Here is a 22,001-nt window from a genome sequence, read left to right as displayed (position 1 = left end):
GCAATATATTTTTTTAATCTTGTAGATCTTGTAAATTTTTCTTATTAGTGTCTGTGTTTATCTTTAATTGTTGAGTCGAAGTTACTACGTAATATGAAGTTATTTTGTAACTGTGCTTGTTTTTAGGCCTAGTGATATGTTGGAATTGTGCAAGACATTTTAATATGTGGGTAGATTCTAAACAGTATTGTATTGTTGTTATTTGTAATTACTAATTGAAAGTTTCCAACTATGTATTTATTAATATAGTTTTTTATCTTTAATAACTACAATGAATCAGATCTTTCTTAAGTGCTAAGAATGTCAATTTGTTTACTACTTTAATTTATGTACATTTTTGGAAAATGGTTGCTAACAGTAATATAATATATAACAGTAATATACACTTTATTTTGTGATTGATTTTGAATTTTTTTCTGTTCTGCTTTATAGTCATTCAATTGTCCCACCCTCTTCGTTTCTATGATAATTCAGTATTTCTAAAGAATTTATTTATCATTTTTACTTCTTGTAACACCAAAAAGTTAATTTTTCAAATATTTGTTTACTACTATTTTAAATTAGATAATTATTGCTTGCTTAGAGGTATGAAATTGAAAAGGTTTACAAAGAAATCTGGATTACCAATAATTACTTTAAAATTCAGTCACACAAACTGTGTGAACATAAGTTTCCCCTTTTGACTGTGGAACTCTTAGAGACTATACAAGAACAATTGGTACAAAGAAACATTCCAGTGGTAGGGGGAGTAATTTTGTAGTTGTATGGATATTTTGGATTGCTTACAGATCGGATACATCCTTTTATAATATTTTAAGATCATTGTAAACCACAAAATTCACCAGTACTGTTCATAATTATTGTTTTGTTCAGCCTTAAAAATGGTAGGTTCAATATCTTGGTGAACACAGAGCAATGATGGAGTTTATTCGTAAATAGAAATGGTAAGCATTAAGTTGATTTTTTAGTTGACTTATAACAATTTTTTTTATTATGGTATCCTTTGTAATTACTGTGCCTGTAAGAACTATATATATATATATATAGATACCACATTTTTTTTTGCATTATGAACTTTTGGTGTTTTTGCTTGTGTTGACGAAGTATTATTTTATTGCATGTTTACTTAGTGGTACTCTGGAGGTATGATAGTGATATTTAGACACTTGATAGAAAAACTGGTTGTTGCTTAAGCAAAAAAATAGTATTATTATAGTATTTGAATTTTATGTAATATTCTTTGAATTAAATGTATATGATAGAAAGTCAGAAATATGTACTAACTCTGTGTGATTGTTAACAGCAAATTATTGTTATTAACAAAGGAGGGAGAACAGGTGATAATATAAAAACAGTGTGACACACTGGGATGTATGAATGGAAGGATTGACGCTCACTCAAGGACAACTCAGTTTTGCAGTGAAGTCACGTATTTTACTGGCTCAGTTAATATCCTCAGGTGGTAAAACTCAGGGTGCATTGTTAGAGTATACAAGTATTAGCATGTGAGTACTTGTTTCTCTGTGTGCTGTGTGGTTCCAATGTTTCGCTGGTTAAGAAGAGAGGACTCCAGGTAAGTGTCGCGAGTGTGAGATGTGATGTGTCTTGCGTACGTAGTGGTGTGTGGCAGGCTGGTTGTGGCACGTGGTGCTGACTGTGGTTGTGTGTCTGTGTTTGCAGCTGGACCACCCCGTGTCGACCACCATCGACTACATAGACTCTCCCAGCAACACCTCGCACTACTCCCAGGTAGCGTGTGACTGCTGTCGAGTACTTGGGCATTCGAGGGACCTGGTGACTGAGTGGACCCATCACTACAGTCTACACTCCTTTTTCTCCTACCCTCCCGCTGACACACTGTACACTACCCCACTTTCCCTCAATCCCACACTACCACACTCCCACCACCTCACCGTTCTACCCATCCTTTAACACACACTCCCGCCATCCCACCATTCTACCCATCCTTTATCACACACTCCCACCAACATAATGTTCTACCCATCCTTCATCACATGCTCCCAGCACCGCACCATTCTAACCATCCTTTTTTTACACTCTCTTACCTCCCACCCTCCCTCTATCCCACCGTCCCATTGTCCCACCGAGGAGATCAGGGTATTATACCTGTTTTCGCATGTTGAAATATATTTGCAGTCATTGCCATGAGCCAGAGCTGCTCCCTGTTCCCCCACTTCTTCATTCCGACTGCTCCATTCTGATCTCACCGCCCATCGTCTCCAAGGACTTTGATACTGACGAGACGTAAAGCCGTTTCACTTATTCATACATTCAGTCTTCGTTAATTTGCTGTTTCATTCCTTTTGCATAAACCAGTTTGAAGGAAGTTGTTATGGGGGATTGCATGGCATTGCAGATCTTGTCTTATCACATGGCCATGCAGCAACACTGTCATAAGAAACAGTCTCACTCAACTGGCTAAGTGATATAGCTTCTGGCTTGTGGGCCGAGGGTCCCTGTGTGGATTCCTGGCCGGGTCTGTTGTGAACGATCGCCTTCCGGAGTTCTGCGCTTGGTGTTGTGCTACGTATTCTATACAGGAAGTAGTCGTATGTTGGAGGGTGCTTGATCGGCCTTTCAAAGTTCAACCTCTCACGCTATGCCAGATCTTTTATTTTTTTTTATTCCAATGTTTTGTGAAGAAAGTGGGCTATAAAAAGTAAAGTTGTATGCATCAACCATCTTTAAGAGCACAAAAATTACTTTCAATGAGTGACCAATTTCAATTAGAATAATGGTCTAACTTTTTTTAATAGCAAATGACTCATGGCACGTATCTGGGGACAATATTTTCAATAAAACATAAACTGCAGTGCTTGTTTATACTATGTGATAGAGAAACATTTTTGGGATGGCCATAAAACAAAAAATATTCCCTTAAAAATGCAAGAACCCTAAATAGCAGGTAAGGTTCTGTACTTGAATAACCCAAGACAGGGACAACAATTTATGATGGTGAATTGTAATAAAACTGAAATATCACCAAAATTTACGTTAGTACGCCATATTACCTTGAAATATAAGTTAATATACCATTTAACACCAAGATACTAGTCTATTCGACTAATAACACAGAATCTAAAATAAAGTTCACTCATATTACATATAGTGAATTGTTAAAACTAAGCATGTTCCCCAATAAAAGTAAACGTTATTTTTTACCTATTTTTACTTTACAGTTTCTGATATGTACTTAAAACACAATTTTTTTTTAAGTGAAAATTTCTTTAGCCGCGTTGAGCGATTTTTGGTAGGGGCATAACTTATGGGTTCGCGTCACCGACATGCTAGTGACGTGTTGCGCCAGACTGGCGAATCGCAGCGGCCTGTGTAGATGTATACGCATATATACACTAATACCGTATATACCCGAATATAAGACGACCTCGAATATACGACGACCCCCCAACTACAGCCTCATGTTTCTAGGAAAAAAATTTTATTGTATTAAACACATGCCAACAAATTAGATATAAAATTGAAAATATGAATGTTACAAAGGATTTCAACCACCACTTTTGAAATACTGTTAACAGTTTATGTACAAACAGAAATAAATTTATAAATGGCTGCTACTGTAACTGTTGGAAACTGTTATAGAGTATCATTATGCTGATGCATCATCTTCATTGTTGTCATCTTCACTGCTGTCGACTTCAGCTTCAATTGCATCTTCTTCCCAAATAACACTATCTTCACTGCCATCCAATGCATTAGAAATGCAACATTTCTTGAAGCTTTTGATGATCACTTCCGATGAGATTGTGTCCCATGCAGCCTTAATCTACTGACACAAGACTGCTATACTTGGTTTTCTGATTTTGCCTGTTGGTGTTAGAGCATGGTTGCCTGCCAAGAGCCATTCAGAGTACAGCACTTTTAGACGGTCTTTAAATGATTTGTTGACACACACATCTAATACCTGCAGCTTTGAAGTCATGCCTCCAGGAATAATAACAAGGTCGGTGTTCATACCTTTAATACATGATTTCACCTCTGGCGTTAAATGTCCTTTGAATGCATCTAACACTAACATCTTTCTTCTTTAAAAGTGACCCAGGCCTTCTATCCCAAACTGCCTTTAACCAGTCTTACGGTTAAGAATGACAAAAGGGAACAATTTTCTACCATCAGCTAACACTGTAAGCATCACTGTTATCCTCATTTTCTCATTGCCACTTGTCTTCACATTAACTGTTTTAGTTCCAACAGCATCCACTGAATAATTTGAAGGCATATCAAAATATACAGGCGTTTCATCAGCATTTAGAATGTAAATAACATAACTCGCGGAACCGTTCGTCTAACTTAAAAAAATAATCACAGCAAAGAAGTACTGTATAACCTACATGGATGTTTTTGTACAAGAAAATAATCGATAAGATGGACGCCATCTTGTGCTATAGAACATTCCAAAAACATCAGTCGTAACATGTGCAGCCAGTAACTACTGCACAACCTGAAAACATTGACCTAAAAATCAATGTATCTGAATATAAGGCGACCCCTTTGTTTTGAATGATAAATTATGGTAAAAAATGTCGTCTTATATTCGGGTAAATACGGTACATTGTATGTACTCGACTGTATCATGTGCGTGTTGGACTCTTTTTTGAATGGGTAAAATCTTGTGAGTTCACATCACCGACATGCTGTAGTAGTTATTTTGACCACGTGAATACATGACCTAGGTCTGACATCACTGGTAAGTCATAGCTAGGTAATGAATTATTACGTAATTTTGACATACCACTGACATCTGTTGTGACTAAAAAAAATGATATTGTGCTGACATCGTACTGATATAATACCAAACTCATTTTCTTACGTACATTTGACGTACAAACTGTGTGATACTACACATTTAAAAACAAAGTTTTAAGTTTTCACTTCTGTTGATAGTCCCCATGACTGGCTATATATTTTTTAATTTTTGTGTAAATTTTGCTTGATTTCATGATATAACTTGCATTTGGGTTCGATGTAGTGTATTTTGGTGTGTTGACGTGCTGTTCGCAAACAGCAGCTTGGACTTGCTTGTAATGAAGACTTGAGGAAGGCAGTGAGTGCTGTGCAGGCGGTGAGCGGGGGCAGCCCCGAGGAGTGCCTGAAGCAGGAGCTGGGGGCAGACCCCGGCTACTTCAGCCAGCCACCGTCGCAGCTGACGTACGCGCGCCCCAGCTCCACGCAGCCCCAGACGCCCAACACTCCCTCCAGCATTCCGGACATCATCCTCACAGGTACTCCCGCTCTGAACCACGGGCAGTCCTCGTCATTCTCGTCGCGTGCCGAGCGTGCAAGAACCGGCCGACCACCGTGCGAGAAAAACGTCTATAATATCAAACAGGTTAAGGCGGGCTTTTTAAAAGCAGCAAATTTAAAAAATTTGATACGACGCTATCACGTAAAATTATCGTCCGTAAACCGACTTTACAGGCAACCCCCTTTTTGTTTTTTGCTCTGGATTTAGTCCACTTTCCAATGTTCGTAATCTTGAGTTTTTTTATATCTCTGTTCTTAATTCACACTCATTCTTTTTCCCCCATTTCTCATTGGTGTTACCTTAATTAAATTTGTACTCTTGCCTGGGTTTGACGTGCCTGTGTGCTCCTGGTTTCCCTGTTGACGCCGGGACGGACGTGTTCTGTTGCAGACTTCTCGTCCGGCACGGCGGACGAGCTGTCGAGACAGGAGTTCGTGAAGGACCTGAACTCGGCCATGTCGGGCTCCTTCGACTCGGACCTGTTTCCGTCGGACGACACGCTGAGGGAGGGCCTGGACCCCATCGACTTCGACGGCCTGCAGATGCTGACCGACCCCGACATAACCGTGATCACGGACCCCGCGGCGGAGGACAGTTTCCGCCTGGACAGGTTGTAGTGCCTGCGACGCGACATGCGTGCGTGCCATTCTCGACACCTCATGTTCAGCTTAACGTTTTTCAAATCTTAGCTTGGAGTAGTCGTCGAGTTTTCATCCACTTTTTGATATTAACATTCCTCAACCGTTAGCCACCACGTTTCTTCTTTAGCAAGAATTTTGAGACAGCACATCTGTTTGTGTACTTTTAAAGTTTACCTGTCTGTATGCCAAATGTTTCCTCGGGGCAACTGGGTTTTCACGTGTTCTCGCGACGTGGGGTCAAGTGTGCCGTGTGACTCCGGGCGTCTGGTGAGAACGAGTGCAAGTTACATTTCTCAAAGCTGGTTATGTGATTTTTAATGGTATGAATGGTGAGTTTATGGATTTTTCATGGCGGTGTGAAAATGAAGTGAAATCAAAGCAAGTTGCCAAAATGTACCTAAAAGTGCAATGCTGATGTGTTAAGTGTTGTTACAGCCTTAGTTGGTCGGTCATGTGACGAGTGTTGCCTGAAGCTAATTTTATGTTGGAATAGTATTTTGTTACATGTTGAGAATGAAGTACAATTTTTCTTTATTTTTTAAATTTTGTAGCCAATTTTTAAATTTTGTATATTTTTCTACTGAAATGTGTTTTAGAAGTAATTTGATGTGATGTTAGCTAACATATTTTTAGTTCCCAAAATGCTTAGTCAATTACGATAAATAAATAACTTTTTTTTTATTTTTACCTTGCCAATGCCGCTGGTAATGATTTTCTTGATTTCTTGCTGTCTAGTCTTCGCACCCGTCACCAAACCATCTAGTTGCACTCTGCCGTCACCGGGGACCGCGTCAATCACTCTTCTTGACGGTAGTGTAGCTCCGTCTGTTCTGACTGGACTTCATTTTTGAGCCGGGATTCAGATGTTCATTTCAGTTCATTGCTTTCTGTACCGTAGTCCTATGTTTTCATGTGTAAGTTTTTAATTGTCATTGTTTGTATGACATGGAAACTTCTGAGCACATTTAAAATAAAGTTGAAGAATGAACTAATATTATGACACGATGATGGAATCATCTTAAAACCTTGTAAAAAAATAAGAATCGACCAATTACTTATATGCGGGTGTTCAAAGCAGGGTTGCATCTCTTTTTTGCCTCGGCTATCTTTTCAGTTTTCAGCCTTAAAACTTTTTATTTAAATTATAAGAGAACCACATGAACATTTGGACGAGTACCGTATTCACTCGAATAAGCCGCACCCATGATGTGTATTTAGACCATTTCCAAAAATATTTTTTTTTATAATAAGCTTTGCACCAAATTTTTAAAAACAGAACTTGGGTCCTTATTTCAAGTTTCTCAAGTTTCTAGTAAATATTTTTTTCTGGTTTTACTTAATCATACCAAATAATAAGTCTTTTAAGGTTTATTGTAAAAATAATAGCATTCTCGTACCATTTTTGATGTATGCAAGTTACTTTGTTTCAGCACGCTTTATTTGTGCCATAAGAGTCTTGTTAAATATATATTGGTGCAGAGATATCAGGCATTAAATATTTTATTTATGGCGTAACTGTTAAATAACATGTTTGCCCGTAATGCAAGGGAAAAAGTGAAGAATGTAAAATGGCTACTGACTGTAATGATTTAGTTTACTGCAGTAAAGTGCCATTCATATCTTGGCCACAAAGTACCAACTCCAATGCTATGTACAAAGATTATAAACAAAATAAATCGGTAAATTGCTGAATTACATGCAACAAATTCTCACCCTGCAAATAAAATTTTTATTGCAATAACACCATAACAATTTTTTTTTTACTCCAGTGCTTCACGTGGCATGATTTCCATTTCCTCATCATTTTTATCATTTTAGGTTTTTTCAGTAATCGCAGATGATGGCAATCACAAACATTTGGTAATCATTGGAAAGTCATTCACACAAAAATACGCACTTTCAAACCTTGTGCAAGATGTCCATCATTCATTCAGCAACCTTGGAGCTTGAAGGAACTTGTGCTATGCAGTGCTGCCAAGTTTGGAATAAGCTGTCCACCGTGCTTTTTCAACACACATTTTACGAAAAATGGTGTGCGGATTATTCGGGTAAATAAGTTATGTTGTTTGGGGGAGTTTGGTTGTGAAACCGTGGTTTCTTCCTGCCGATGGTGGTTGTCGTCTAGACGGCAAGAGGCAGTCTGGTGAGATCTCAGGACCGGGTGCTGGTTTCAGTGATGCTGTCTGTGTTGCCAACAGTCAAAAGGTGTATTCCGTTTAAGTTCAGTAGGGGCTGGGATAAGTAGTTGCTTCTGGCTTGGTTAGTGTATCATTTTTATAGATGACTTCATTTATTCTGATTTGCAACATAAGTGCATTCAGAAAAATTTACAGTGAAATATTTTTCATTTGTGGTTACTTGCTGGAATGTCTGTGCCAAACCATCGGCAACAATACAATATGTATTCGGTTCTTTAGGCCCGGTTTTGTAAGACATGTTGCTTATTTCAGTTTTATGAAATTCTCTCTACATTTTATGCAAAAATGATAAAACGGCTTACAAGTGTTCATTATAATTAGGAATATTAAAATTTTCTAATATAAATACAAATTTTTTTATTATTTAATTCGTTTTTGAATACTAACACTTCGAAATAATGAATTCTCGTGTGTTTATCATTTATCAATGTTTGCTGTTGAGGTTAAGTCATTTGTGTGATATAAACACCCATTTAAGATGTTTCAACAGGAATTTTTTATCAAAAAAACATTAACAGTAGTTGGTGTTTTAACAGGCAAAAAGTATTCAAAGTTTTTTCATACTAACTAGTAAAACAGCAGTGGAACAAATTGTGTGACAGTTAAAAACATGGACTATTTGGGGTATTTCAAACTTGAAAACAGTTTGTTTTTGTTTCATCACTCGTACTTATAGTGGGGAAAAAATAAATAATAAAAGTCAAAAACCATGGACCACAACACAAAACACTGACACTCCTTTGCAATGGCCATTAAAAAAGAAGTTAATACAATAGTTGCAACGGCGTATAAATTGATAGTCACAATTGATCTACCACCATGCACCACGATGGAAGCTTACTTGCCGTACGTATTTGTGACGAAACAGACGTTGTGGCTCAAATATTAAATAAGCAAAACTAAATAATGTTTCAGAATTTCAAAGAAAATTAGTAGAAAGTTTGTAATATTGCTAAACTAAAATGCAGTTTACTTGGCTACCGTTAACAACAAAGTGAGTAAATAAAATATAAAAATATGAGCTCATTTATGTATTCATTATTTTGCAAATATATTATTAAAAAAAAAAATAATTTTTTTTGTAGAATTGATTGAATTTTGTGGTTCGCAAAATTTTTCTGGATCAGTATTTTGAGTAGTTTTCTGTGGGAATTAAGACAAATAAAAACTGAGGTGAAAGGTCGGTTATGTTAGGTTAGGTGTATAAAAACACATTTTTTTTTCAAAAGTTAAATATTTTAACAAAAATGAAAAATGTTATCTTTAATTTACGTAGCTGACTTAATGGAATAACCTTTCACTAGAGTATTAATTGTCTAATCCCCCAGAAGATATCTTTTTCTTTCTCTACATATGTGTGACATGATGCCAAAATTTTTTTGTGCGATTCCAATTCTCTATATTTTAATTCAATATTTGTATTTGCGAATAATTTTGTATTTGTATTTGATTTGAACTAAGAGAAATATTTGCACAGGCCTAGTTATAATGATCAATAACGTGATATTTTACAGCTCGCAAATGACATTTAGTAGATAACTGGTTTCAAAATTTGGATCAAAACATAACTTGCAAGAGCGCTATCAAAATATATTTACAGGAATATTATTCCTGTAGATAAATATAAATAATAGTTATGACAAGAAAATTGAAATAACCATTATTTTGTGTGAGACGGGGCTTTAAAAATTAGGTTCTCTAATTGGGATTGGTTAATCAGTGTGGTTAATTTCAGCCAGGGGTTTAGTAGTAGATGTTTGGGGATACTAAAAAAAAAAAAAATTGGCAATTTACCGTTCATTTCAATTGTTGATTGTCTGGTTTCTGATTTGTGGGTAAAAACTGAGCTTTAAGTTATGCATTAAGCTTAAAGATCTCTTGACTAGCTTGCTTCTACCTTGGTCAAGCTTTGTTGGTGCTATTTAGCCATTTTAGCAGAGAAAGTTACTTTTATAGTGACCGTGGCAACTGTACATGCACTCAAGAAAACCCCAAAATTTTATTCCAGTACACATCAAGTTAGCCAATTAATATGAGAATTGACATTTTCATAACCTTTGTCCAATACATGTTATTTTCATTGTAAAATTATTTTGTTTGCATCTATAGAGTCAAATGCTGATGGATTGGAACCTGGACATGATATTTTGACGTGATCTAATGTGACTTTTTGCACTTATGTTTGGGTACACAGTTCTGGCAGTCTTAAACTAACTGGCTAGTTGTTCACATGGAGGCATTGAAGTTATTTACATGTATTTATTTATTTCAAGGAAAAAACATATAGAATATTAATATCAAACATTTTTTATTTGATTGAAATATCTAATTTTGCAATAATAGATTACAATTTAAAAAAAAATTACATGTTAAATTTGGGAGAAAGAGATGCTAGTTTGTCCAGCTCCAAACAATAAACACCTCAAAAAATTTATAATTGATAAAAAAAAATCTTTAATATTCCATCATAGTAATTTTTATAATTTTGCTTTGTTTGAAAAAAAAAATAAATTAGATATTTTGATTTTTTTTTTTTAAATTTAAGTTGTGCTGTTGGTCACTTGAGGTTTGGATAGTTGATGTTCTCTGTGGATCTCATTCAACTAGTTTTACGAGTAATCAGATGTTTATAAATGTTGCATATTCGGAATGCTTTAAGGATCCCTTGTCTGTAGTTGTTGGTTCTCGCTGGTTCTCGCTGGTTCTCGCGGGAGGGGAGTGGTCACTCCTAGCAGCACTCGGCAACCGATGCTCGTAGTCAGCGTCACGCAAATAACGCGCACAATCTCCTACGTACGAGTGCTCAGTGACGTGTGCCTGGTTGTGAGCGAGTGAGTTGGTACACCACTGATTTTGTAACTCGAAAGAAGCACACTTTGTTACTTGTTAAGTCTCTGGAAATTTTTTTTTATACTGCAGTATTAGTTGACGAGCGAGAGTTTCATCAGTGTGGACTTTATCAGAGTTTGTAACCCGTAGCTTCCAGGAGGGGTTCAGAGCCAGCGCCTTGTCTCGGTGGAGCTGTGACGAGTGGCCAGAACATGGCGGCGACCGGTGTTCACGGTCGGGTCTCGTGACATCCCCGTTCATGTTCAAAAATCAACGTTGCCTCCTTGCTGACCGAAGGACGGCAGCACTGCTTTGCATAATTTTTTTTTTCCGCAGTCTGTACTTAATATATTTATTTATGGAATACATAGCTGGCCATCCTTCGAGAACGATGTATTCGACTGGAACCGACTGCTTCGCAACGCCCGGTACGAAGCGTGCGGCTGTGTTTTGGCCACTGGTACTTGCGAGATAGTTGGTGTGTGTGTTGAGTGTGCAACAAGAAGTGTGATCTCGCATCACTCTGGTGTTAGCTTCATGTAAATAGTGTAAGTAGACTCGGAGGAATCTATAAATGTTTATCTTGTGTTACACTTTATCTCAAAAAAAAAAAGTTTTTAACTCTGACTGTATTCAAATGAAATGTAGATTGTCTTTTGCATGTATTTTTTAACTTCTGAGAAACCAAAGATTTGTGAACTTAATGTTTTTTTTATTTTTTTTGTACATCAGCACTGCATTTGGTCGTGTGGTGTATTTTTGATAGTAATGTATGCTTATACAACCTCTATAAATGTTTACTTACTTGTTTGTGCAATATTCTAGTGTTTATCATAATGTTACTGGTCTGGTACAGAGTCTAATATTTGCACATAAAAAGTATAACTTGTATGCTTATTCCGTTGTTCCGTTGAAATCAAACTCTCGATAAGCAGTCTTTGCTGTTAACCCCCAAGAGTTTCGGAGGTTGCATTGGTGGGCGGTTTTGTGCCGGTGAAAAGTAAGGAAAAACTTTTTTTAACGAAGGGAGATTTGCCTGTTAACTTCTTGAAGGCTACTTTTTGCCTGGTAGTTCTAATTTTTTTTGTATTCTTATTTATTATTCCACGCATCTTAAAGGCGAGCAGTCTTTGACTAGTGCCATTCTGGACGGTGTATTTTTAACGGTTGTGTGTGTTAGACATGTTAAAATACACACTCCTTGGAAACACGTGAAGTGCAAGTTGCCGGTCGTTGTGCCGTGACACGTTGAAGGTGTTGCATGTTGTTGAGCCTAGGGTCGGTCCAATACTCGCGTACGTACCTGACATGATGGCGTAAGGGCCCCCAATAGTTCCATTGGTTTGCCTCGTTCACTTGTGTGAGTTGCACCAGTGTTTACCTTGTGCATCATACAACACTCATCAAAACAATATCAATGAAATATTAACATGTTCTACAATGAAATTGGTCAAATATAAAATCGTACGATCTTGGTTCTCGTAATTTGATGAAAACAAAAAAGCCACTTTATCTTGTATTTTTTCTTTAGTGGCCATTTTTTACCTCGTTGAGTGTATTCAGTTACCGTTCTCTGCGTTGTTTTTGTGACTGGCGTGATGTTGCCTTGTGGCCAAGTTAAATGTATCCAAAATACTTCAGAAAACAAGTAAAACCCTGTTAATACAATTTATTTGCAATAACTGTATATAAACCTGTAACTTAATGTTTGCTGATGTATTGAACTACCAATTTTAAAAGTAAAAAGACAATTATGAAGACACAAATTATATACTTTTTTTTTAAAATATAAAGCCAGAAGAGTGAGTTTTATTTATAAGTTTTTGTGCACATTAATGTTTAGTTCTCAAACATTTTAATGGTCTTACAACCTTGTTGGTTTCTTAGTTTTGTTGTCCTTGCTATTATTTAAGGGCTTCGCCTGTAAATAAGGTAATTGTTACATATTTGGTATGTTTCGTCTCAAATTTTCTCAGCAGATATTGAATAAATGTAAAAAGTCACGGAAGTGTTCTAATTATGTTTGCCGGCATGACCCCTTACTACAAAAATAAGGTTTAGAAAATATTTGGCAACATTTTAGGGATGAAATGTGTACAAAAAACAAGAGAGCTGTCGTAATAAATTTACAGGACTAGTCTTGGACAGTAATAATGTCAGGGAAATTAAAAACCATCTTGGTATGTGAGGCTAAGCCTTAAAAGTTTTAAATTAGTTGCATGAGAAAAGTTAATCCTGTAATAATAGATGCAAAAATTTTCCGGTCCCTGGTAATAATTTTAAATTTCAAATTGTCGTTCATCACACACGTATTTACAATATAGTGAATACAATATTTTATTTGAATACAACTGTATTATTCTTACTCGAAAATTTCTGGTACCAAAAATTTAAAATCATACATTTTCCAAATTTTTGGGATTTTTTTTTTAAGTCGTGCATTTTGGTGGAGTTCTAGTTTTTTTTTTTAAAAGAAATTTGGGGGAAGTACTGACTAATATTCAGGCAAATACAGCAATGTAAATGTTTATTTTGGATAAAATATCAAACTTATTTTGCACCATCACAAGTTAGTTGATATCAGTTGCTACAGTATTTTATTTTTTACTAGAGCATATGAAGCAATACGTGTATTGGAAGATAACATATTTGTGCACATTCGTGATGTTTCATTACAGTTGGATCTGCTTCTTTGGGAGGATAGACATGACTACATGTGTGTTTGAAATTGTGGGTCATGACTGGCTAACCAAAACTGGAGAACAAAGGGAAATAGAAAACTGTTGCACTCTGAACACCAAAAAAAGAATAGGGAATTGATAACAATAAAACTTTGAATATGCAGAGGTGAATTACAGTGATCGACTCTTCACCAGTGTTTAAGTGTAGATCTGAAAACATAGGAATTAAAAATTTTAAGAAAAAATTTATGTTATTTGTATTTGGAATCATAAGTGTTTTTAACCTGTGAACAAAAAGATATATACTAAATAAAATTAATCATTTCCACTTTTCTTCAAGTGACAGTCTCAGAATTGATTTAATCTTTTTTAATAAAATACCAAACTTTAAATCACTAAAAATTGGCACAACAATCTCTTGCAAGTGAAAGTATCTCTTTTTTTTGGAACTATGAATCATATCATATGCTAGTTGCAATAAACTCGTTTAAACCCTTTAATTCTTTAATTACGATTCCAAATTGCGGGACATGCGTTCTATTTAATGACTAACCAATTTTATTTACTGTGGCATTAAACTGAATGCTTTAAAATAATGTGCATGAATTTTCTCTGGCGTGTTCCAGCTGGATTTGCATTTGGCTCATGGCTCTTTTAGTTTTGTATTTTGAAAGCCTTCAGCTGGAAGGCTTCAACTGTAATTTGTTTTTATATTGCACTGGTCGTCAAAAAGGTATTTTCATCACAAACGTTAAATACAGCGACCTTAAATGCCTAAACTCATTTATAATTTTTTCTAGCCACTTTTATATTAACATAGCCAAAAGTGACCAAAATAATACCAATATCCTTAAATTTATATGATGTAATAGAAAAATTACATGCATTTAACAAATCATTGTTGTACTTTGTTAATGGAATAGCTTTTATAATAATAAATGTTATTTATACTAAGAACTTAATGTGTTTTGCACTCGTAACAGATCATTTTGGTTGTAAATTGTTTTTAGTAATGCGTAAGCTTCGGATTTAACAAAAGGCAAAACAAAAAACAGGACATTACATTACAGATCTTGTTGACAAAATCTGGCCTCGTAATCATTTTGTATAGAAAAAGTGGCAGTCAATTCATGCAAGACCTTCAACTTGTAATCTTGTGTTTCGCTACCCGCGGACCTGAGAACCGAATCACGTCCAGGGTTGCCAAGTGGGCAAGATAGCGCAGTCTGTCGGCAGTTCGCCCGATTCACCCTCGTACAAAGGTTAGGACCAATACGGATGTTTCTTCGTTGGATTGTGTTACGATGCTCTAATGCACAACGTTACGTAGCAGTAATGGAAATCCTGGCTTTTTGCAACTCGTCTGATGTTCTCCACTTGGGTTTTTAAGAACCTGTAACTGTGTGTTCTGGTGCGCCTGTGGCTGAGTGGGAGTGGCTGATGAGATGATGTTGCTCTATAACTGTTGTCCATGATGGTGAAAAGACACACCCCTAATCTTGCTGTAAAGTGTACGTATTATGATTGTAGTGTTACAGTTTTTACAAAATTACAGCATTTTCTCGTGCCCACCTTGTGGCACAATATTAAGTTTGTTAGCGGTATGTTGTTATAATTTCTTTTGTTATTTTCTACATCTGTTTTTATTCCAAATGTAATATTTGTTGCTAGATTAAAAAAAAGGGCTTATGAATTTGAATAAGTGGGTCATTGACTTAGACTTAAATTCAGCTAATGTAGCACAATATTGTCGTGCAATGTTTTTTGTAAATTGTTATTTAAGGTTTTTTATGTTGTGTGTTATTTTACCAGTACAAAGTGATAAAAGTAAGATTTTTTTAAATCTAATGTTAAAAACTAAAATCCTATAAATGTTTTTATTCTTTTGTACCTATTTCATTGGAAGTGTACTTCTGATTACTTGTAATTCATAAATTTTAATTACATGATTATCTTTGTTTGGAATAAAATCTTCCATCTCAGTTCCTGAGTGGAAAAACTGTAACACCATATTGAACCTTCCTTTAGCAAGAAGTTACTCGGTACAAACTACTCAGTATGAAGAGGACGTTCTAGACAAGCCTCTCGCTTGCCTGGAAGCTATTAGTGCTATCCTTCAACCTTTAGTCATTTTTAGTGCTCTCTTTCAGGCAGACAATAGGACCAAAAAAAGGGGGGTTGTCTGTAAAGTTGGTTTACGGACAATAATTTTACTTGGTAACGTAATAAGAAAACATTGATAAAAATTGCATACTTTTTAATTTTCAAACATTATTTACAGATATTGCAAATTTAATTTAAATAATTTGTTTAAATTTAATCATGAACAATTAGCATGTAATATTGACATTCATGACATAGGGCAGTAAGTAATGCACCGTACCATTAGAGTACTTGTTAACGTAAAAAACTATTTTGTTCGAAAAACACAAGTAACGAGGTAAGAGACAAACTCAAATATGTACAAACATTCACATTCCTTTTAATAAGTAAAATTGTCAAATAGCATTGGGATGCATGCTCAGCAAATAATAACAATAAGGGCCGGTTTTATGACCTCCGGCTAAAGTTCCGGCTAAAATTTAACCGCAGGCTAGCTCTTATTTCGGTTTTATGACTCCCTGTTAACGTCTACCTGCCAGTTAAAGTCCCGGCTAACCTAGCGGGTGGATGAACCGGCCGCTAGCTGCTTAACCGGAGGCTAAGTGACAGAAAATAAAATGGCGATGTATCAGGTGAGGTTAGTTGATAGTGATGATGACTATTTGAGGAATTCTATTGAATATTTGCAGGATGCGATGGAATAATTTATTACTAAATATAAAATGCTTCGCCGTATTCGTCAAAGTTTTATTAAAAAGTACATGACATGAAAGTGTAGTCACGCTTTTCTATTCTCGTCGAGTCATATATTATTATTTGACTTTAATTGAACACGAAGTACATAAACGTATGCAATGTATATAAATTTAAATGTTCCTGCTTAAGAATATGTGTAAATAAGTGAATTTTAAAATTGCAAAACGAGGGTTATTATTACCTATAAAATGCGTGTTTTCGTGGAAGTTGTATCTGTGAATTTTTATTCGTAATACAGTGGACATAAGCCGGGAATGAAATGCACTTCATATGACTTCAGACGTGGTTATAATTCAATGAATACAATTGAATGTGAAAATAAATGTTACCCAATTATCCCTTCCCTATCTTACAAACCTTTAGGTACTTATTATCTACCTGCCATCAAGTGCAAAACAAAAACAGCACTGGAATTATTCTGTTTCCCGTATCCAAGTTTATCCCTTGATCCTATCGGCATGACCCTTTATATGTTGGTCTTGTTTTACATTATACTTGCTGTTTTAATTTAGAATGTTGAAAAGTCCTGTACATAACTCAAAATACCTAACATATCACGATAGAAACAAATTATGTCAGGTCTTGTAAAAATGTATTTCTTTCGTATACATTTTACAATCATAATTATTTCCCCAGTGAATATGTCTAGGAACTCTCGACCTACTAAATTAAAACAGCAAGCATCCTATACCACAAACTAATTCCATCAGGATCGGATTAATTTGGATACGTGATACAAAACTATTAGTACAAAAATGAAACCTACACCAGTGAAATGAAAATTGACAAGTATTTTCCCGAAACAGGGTCTATATTATTTGATTATGAAATAAATTTATGAAAGAAATAAGTGTTCTCTAGCAAAAATGTCATCCGTATTTATTTGTTTGTATAGAATTACATCGTTAGTTTTGGCTTAATAATAACCTAACAAAATCATGAGTTTCAATACAAGAGTAAAGTTGAAAACACACGGTTTTGAATCGTAAATTGTAATTTTATGGTTTAATACAAAGCAGGTTTGACGTCGAAGTAGTTTTTGGTAAATTTAATTATATCTGTTGCAAGATAAAGTTCGCGGCATATTTCTGTACTGCAGCTGTAAACATTCCGAATCACTATAGAAACAAACAGGTGACTAACATTCTACCAGAAAAAAAACTGTATTGCAACAAAAGTTACCAAATTCTGGTTTATTTCATTACCAACACACCCATTATTACACCACATGCTTCGTCAGGTTCCGGTTAGCCAACCGCAGGCTAAGTATGGGTCATAATACACCCCTCGTTCGTTAACCGGAGGCTAGCCTAACCAGAGGGCTAGCTAACCTGAAGATTTAGCCGGAGGTCATAATACCGGCCCTAAATAGATAGTTTATCACAAAACCATGATAAATACAATGAAATGTCTTTCATTCGGCTACCGGCTACTGTGTTTCTGCAACTGGGTTTCGGTAGTTTCCGGCCGTGGCCCGTAGTTGCCAAGTTACGTTACTGTGCTGCCGGTGGTTTGAGTTTGAACAGAGTCAGGCTAAATAACTGCATGAATGAAGTGAAATATAAATAAAAGATTGTAGCAAGGTTCAAACCATGCTAACTGCTATTATTTTTGTAGCAGCAAACCACGGTTTGATTACCATCTTTGCCTTGCTGGGTGGATCTTTAGGTTTCACCAGTTTATTAGAAATGAACAAAAACAAGGTGTGATTCCGTGTGAAATATAATTACTCCATACTGAGGAAACTTATAACAGATACAAGAAAATATTTACGTACAATATTAATTACATTCTTAAACAGCTCTCGGGTATATTCAAAAAAAAATTATTGGCCGGCCGTACATGGAATTATCAAAAGTTTCATTTACTAAAAAATACATAAACCAATAAAAAAATACAAATATATTGAAACTATCTCAGTATATATACTTAAAGTCCAGAAATTATGTTTATCTAATTAACTGCATCTGACGACGTAATTTAAAGAAAGTTCAGAAAAATGTCAAAAGATACAGAAGCACCGGAGGTCGGGGCTTCGTTTCCCGGAGATCACGCGGGTACATGATGCCAGGGCGCTTGTGTCCTGTTGTGGAAGGGAGATGAAAATTCCAATTCGGCGTCCGGCTCTCGGACCCTGTCTGGAACAGTCCGAATCAAAACTGATCAGAACTTGAACACAGACAGTATACGGGGCAGAAAATGCCCGGAATAGTTAAGGGGAGGTTGGGGAAAGTCGCGGATCGTCACTCACCAGACAGGGGAGTTGGCTTCTGTTTACAGATGCGTCGCCAGCCAGGAACTGGATCCCGCGAATTCGGGTCTGGGCACGGTCATTTTCATCATTTCAAAAAAAATTAAAAGAAAAATAACTATTACATTTTGTACTACGCAGACGGACTAAACTACTTGAAAAAGATTATAGAGATAGCATCCCTTATTTAGGCGACTACATAGTCGGTTACAGCCAGATGGAAGTCTTGCAGTGTCTCGTCGATTCGCCGATAATCGCGAAATGGTCCGTCTGCAGTCGCGACGCAAAGTGTCTCTCGAAGAACCGCGTCTCGTAATTAAAAGTAAATCTTGAATCAAAAGTGGAGGGGAGGACTAGGAGTCCGGACCGAAAGGTTCCGAAGTTCCCCGAGTGGGCGTCATAAAAAAAACTCTGACTGATGTTTGCTGGGGTTTCTGACCGGTCATTGTCCTTAGACGAATTCTTAGAACTGAAAGAGGGGGGGGGGGGGGGTGGATAAAAGTGCAACGACGCTGACAACGAGCGTCCATGACGTGCTTTTCGAGGAGAGAACCTAATACGTATTCGTGACAGTAAAGGCTGCCAGCAAAGTATTAGATCTGCAAAATATCAGATACGTCTCTGGGAAAGGTGCTTTAGACTACTGGCACAAAGTTTAACTTAGGGGAGTACACCAGACTAACAAAGTGTAAATCGCCCTTTAGTAACCAAATTATAGAGCAAATAAAATTTCCAATAATAATTTAAAATTATAATAAAAATTTAAAACAAATCGCGTCGAAATGCCTAATTTCCGGCACATACTCCCCCACTGAAAGGCGGAGCCAGGGTAAGCAACCAACACTGAGCATAAAATTATTGAAATCTGGCATACTTACCCTGTACCAGAATCGACTTAGATAAACTACTTACAATAAACACAGAATTAATTCCATGGCTGTTGACTGTAATACCTTATAGTTCTAAAACAACTTTTAATATGAAATGGGTCCATTTAAAACTCAGTTTTAATTATTTTAAAATACATCCTTAAAATCATATAATAAATAAAAACAATTTAATTCAAAGCTTAATTTTATTGTACCTGTACGCTTACATCTATTTATGTAATTGCTATATTAATGAAATGAAATTCATCCTGTTGAGCCCTGTATATGAGCGTGATAGCTCTGTAACTTACAAACTAAATGGGAATGAAAACCCCTGTACAATAGTCTTTCCATAAGAAGCCGAAGGCATTGGGACAGCCCTGCACAGTCAGGCGATGGAGAAAACGGTCGAATTTGCTGCTTGCCCGAAGGCGAAACAGAACCTCAGTCCCAGTTACCTACATTTATTAACTCACATAGGCTCCATGCTCAGACTGAAGGTTGATAAGACCAACAGACTGGAGCACAGACACCTAAGAGGGAAATTAACCCCTGAGTTAGTTCGGGTTCGAAACCCGAAAGATCAACGAATTTCGGATGAATGATGGATTATTGTAAAAAAAATATTTGAACTTTAAAGGTTTTCATGTGCACTCAAATTTAATTAATAAAATAAATGTATACAAAACTATAACACCTGATATTATTATAGTCCTAAAAAAATATAACTAAATTATAATTAATTTTAATTTTCGCCATCGGATCTTCCATGGTGGGCATGAAAGTTCACACTGCCTTAAAGGAGGTTTGGACATAGGTCGTCCGAAGGGTGAGTGCTGGGGATCTAACCCAGTGACACTCGGTGGTCATTGGATGTTTCACTTAGAGGACCGGGTCGTGGCTCGTTGGCGCAGAGGGCCCTTACTTTAGCGCTGCTCGGTGGCTAGCTTGACCTTGTTCGACTTTTAGGAAACACACAAAAATAAAACCTTGATGTCACCTTGGAAGTCACAATTGCAAAACAATGCAAAATCATATCATCATATTGATGCAAAATAAACTACTAACTTTGGAGAGAGTGCAATAAAAAAAAATGTTAACTTAAAAAAAATTAGTAAACATAGATTTACGAGCTGCAGTGCTCAGTTTTCTGTACGTAGCTGTTCATCACCTGACAATAAAAAAATACTTAATGTTAAAAAAAATTAGGAAATAAATGGTTTAGAATAAAAATCGTAATTACAAAATTTATAACTCACTTACTTTGATAGTTTAAACTTTATCTCTTAGTTGTTCACCTATACGTCGACGTAAATAAGTAGTACTCTATCTTAACAAAAAAAATCATGATCGAAGTGCTAGCGTAAAAAAAAAAATGTGTGGAGAAAAATCGACCGACACACTGACAAATATAATCTAATAAACCTTTAGTTGGAAGTAGTGACTGCACCTCTCGTTGGGTGATCACGAAAATCATTTAAATAAAAGCTAGACACATGGATGGATATGGTAACACAATGAAATGATATGTCGAAGTATATTCACGTTGCTTGTGAACGATGCAATTGGATTAGAGTAGTTGTGTATATTACTTAAGAGTATATTCTTATTTTATATTACTTAATGAATGGACCCTTTTTTAGATTTATTTTATGCACTATTAAAAAAATTAATCGTTAAGACGCTTAGAAAATGTAATCAATGGCAGTTTCTTAACATTAGCTAAAACAAAAAAATTATATTATTATATTATTTGTATTATTGATATTATTATTAGTTATATAAATATATTATGTTATATTTTAAGTTCCCCTAGATTAAGAAAATACTTCGCTGCTAGATTTAGAGCAGTATAGATTATATATAGTGCCTGTTTTGGTGACATAAAAAATAATATTATTAGGACATACAAAGCATGGGTGGTTTGTTTACAAAATACGTGGAACGTGGGAGGAGTACACAGGAGAGGAGAGGGGAGTTCCGCGCAGTTGGCGGCCCTGTCACGTGGAGAGATAACATGGCGGTGCGCACGTAGGCGCCGAGAGAAAAACAAAAACAAACATGACGACATCCGAAAGGACCTTATAGTAATTTTTTGGGAATTATTAGTAGGCTAAACAAAATACTGGTCGAACACACAACCTGCTCTGTTCATTATTATTACGACTGGCAGACGTATAAGTTGGTACGTCTATCTGTGTCCCGCAGAGGTAAGCGACCTCTGGGACTTGTGTAGGAGGGGAGGAGAGTCCGCACGAGCGCGCAAGCACGTACGCGATAAGATGGCACCGACCGTCGGGCGGGGTGAAAGGGGGCAGGGGGGTGTCTGTAACCTTGTGTGTGTTACGTCTGATAACTGCGCCGCTGTCGGGACAGCTGGGGAACGCTA

The 22,001-nt window shown here is 36.2% G+C and overlaps 1 protein-coding gene across 2 annotated transcripts in view; it reads left to right on the top strand.

Annotated features, from left to right (window-relative positions):
• Nucleotides 1–19,033, top strand: part of LOC134540243 (CREB-regulated transcription coactivator 1-like) — a 100,097-nt gene extending 81,064 nt beyond the window's left edge. For both annotated transcript variants that reach the window (XM_063382865.1, XM_063382864.1), the window contains 3 exons: nt 1,681–1,749; nt 5,099–5,261; nt 5,675–19,033. In XM_063382865.1, the coding sequence (XP_063238935.1) occupies nt 1,681–1,749; nt 5,099–5,261; nt 5,675–5,901 (459 nt within the window). In that variant the 3' untranslated portion in view covers nt 5,902–19,033. The remainder of the gene's footprint in view (nt 1–1,680; nt 1,750–5,098; nt 5,262–5,674) is intronic.
• The last annotated feature ends 2,968 nt before the right edge of the window (nt 19,034–22,001 follow it).

This window comes from Bacillus rossius, chromosome 16 (genome assembly GCF_032445375.1).
Source record: "Bacillus rossius redtenbacheri isolate Brsri chromosome 16, Brsri_v3, whole genome shotgun sequence".
Classification (NCBI taxonomy): Eukaryota; Metazoa; Arthropoda; class Insecta; order Phasmatodea; family Bacillidae; genus Bacillus; species Bacillus rossius.
This window is presented reverse-complemented; position numbering and strand designations above follow the sequence as displayed.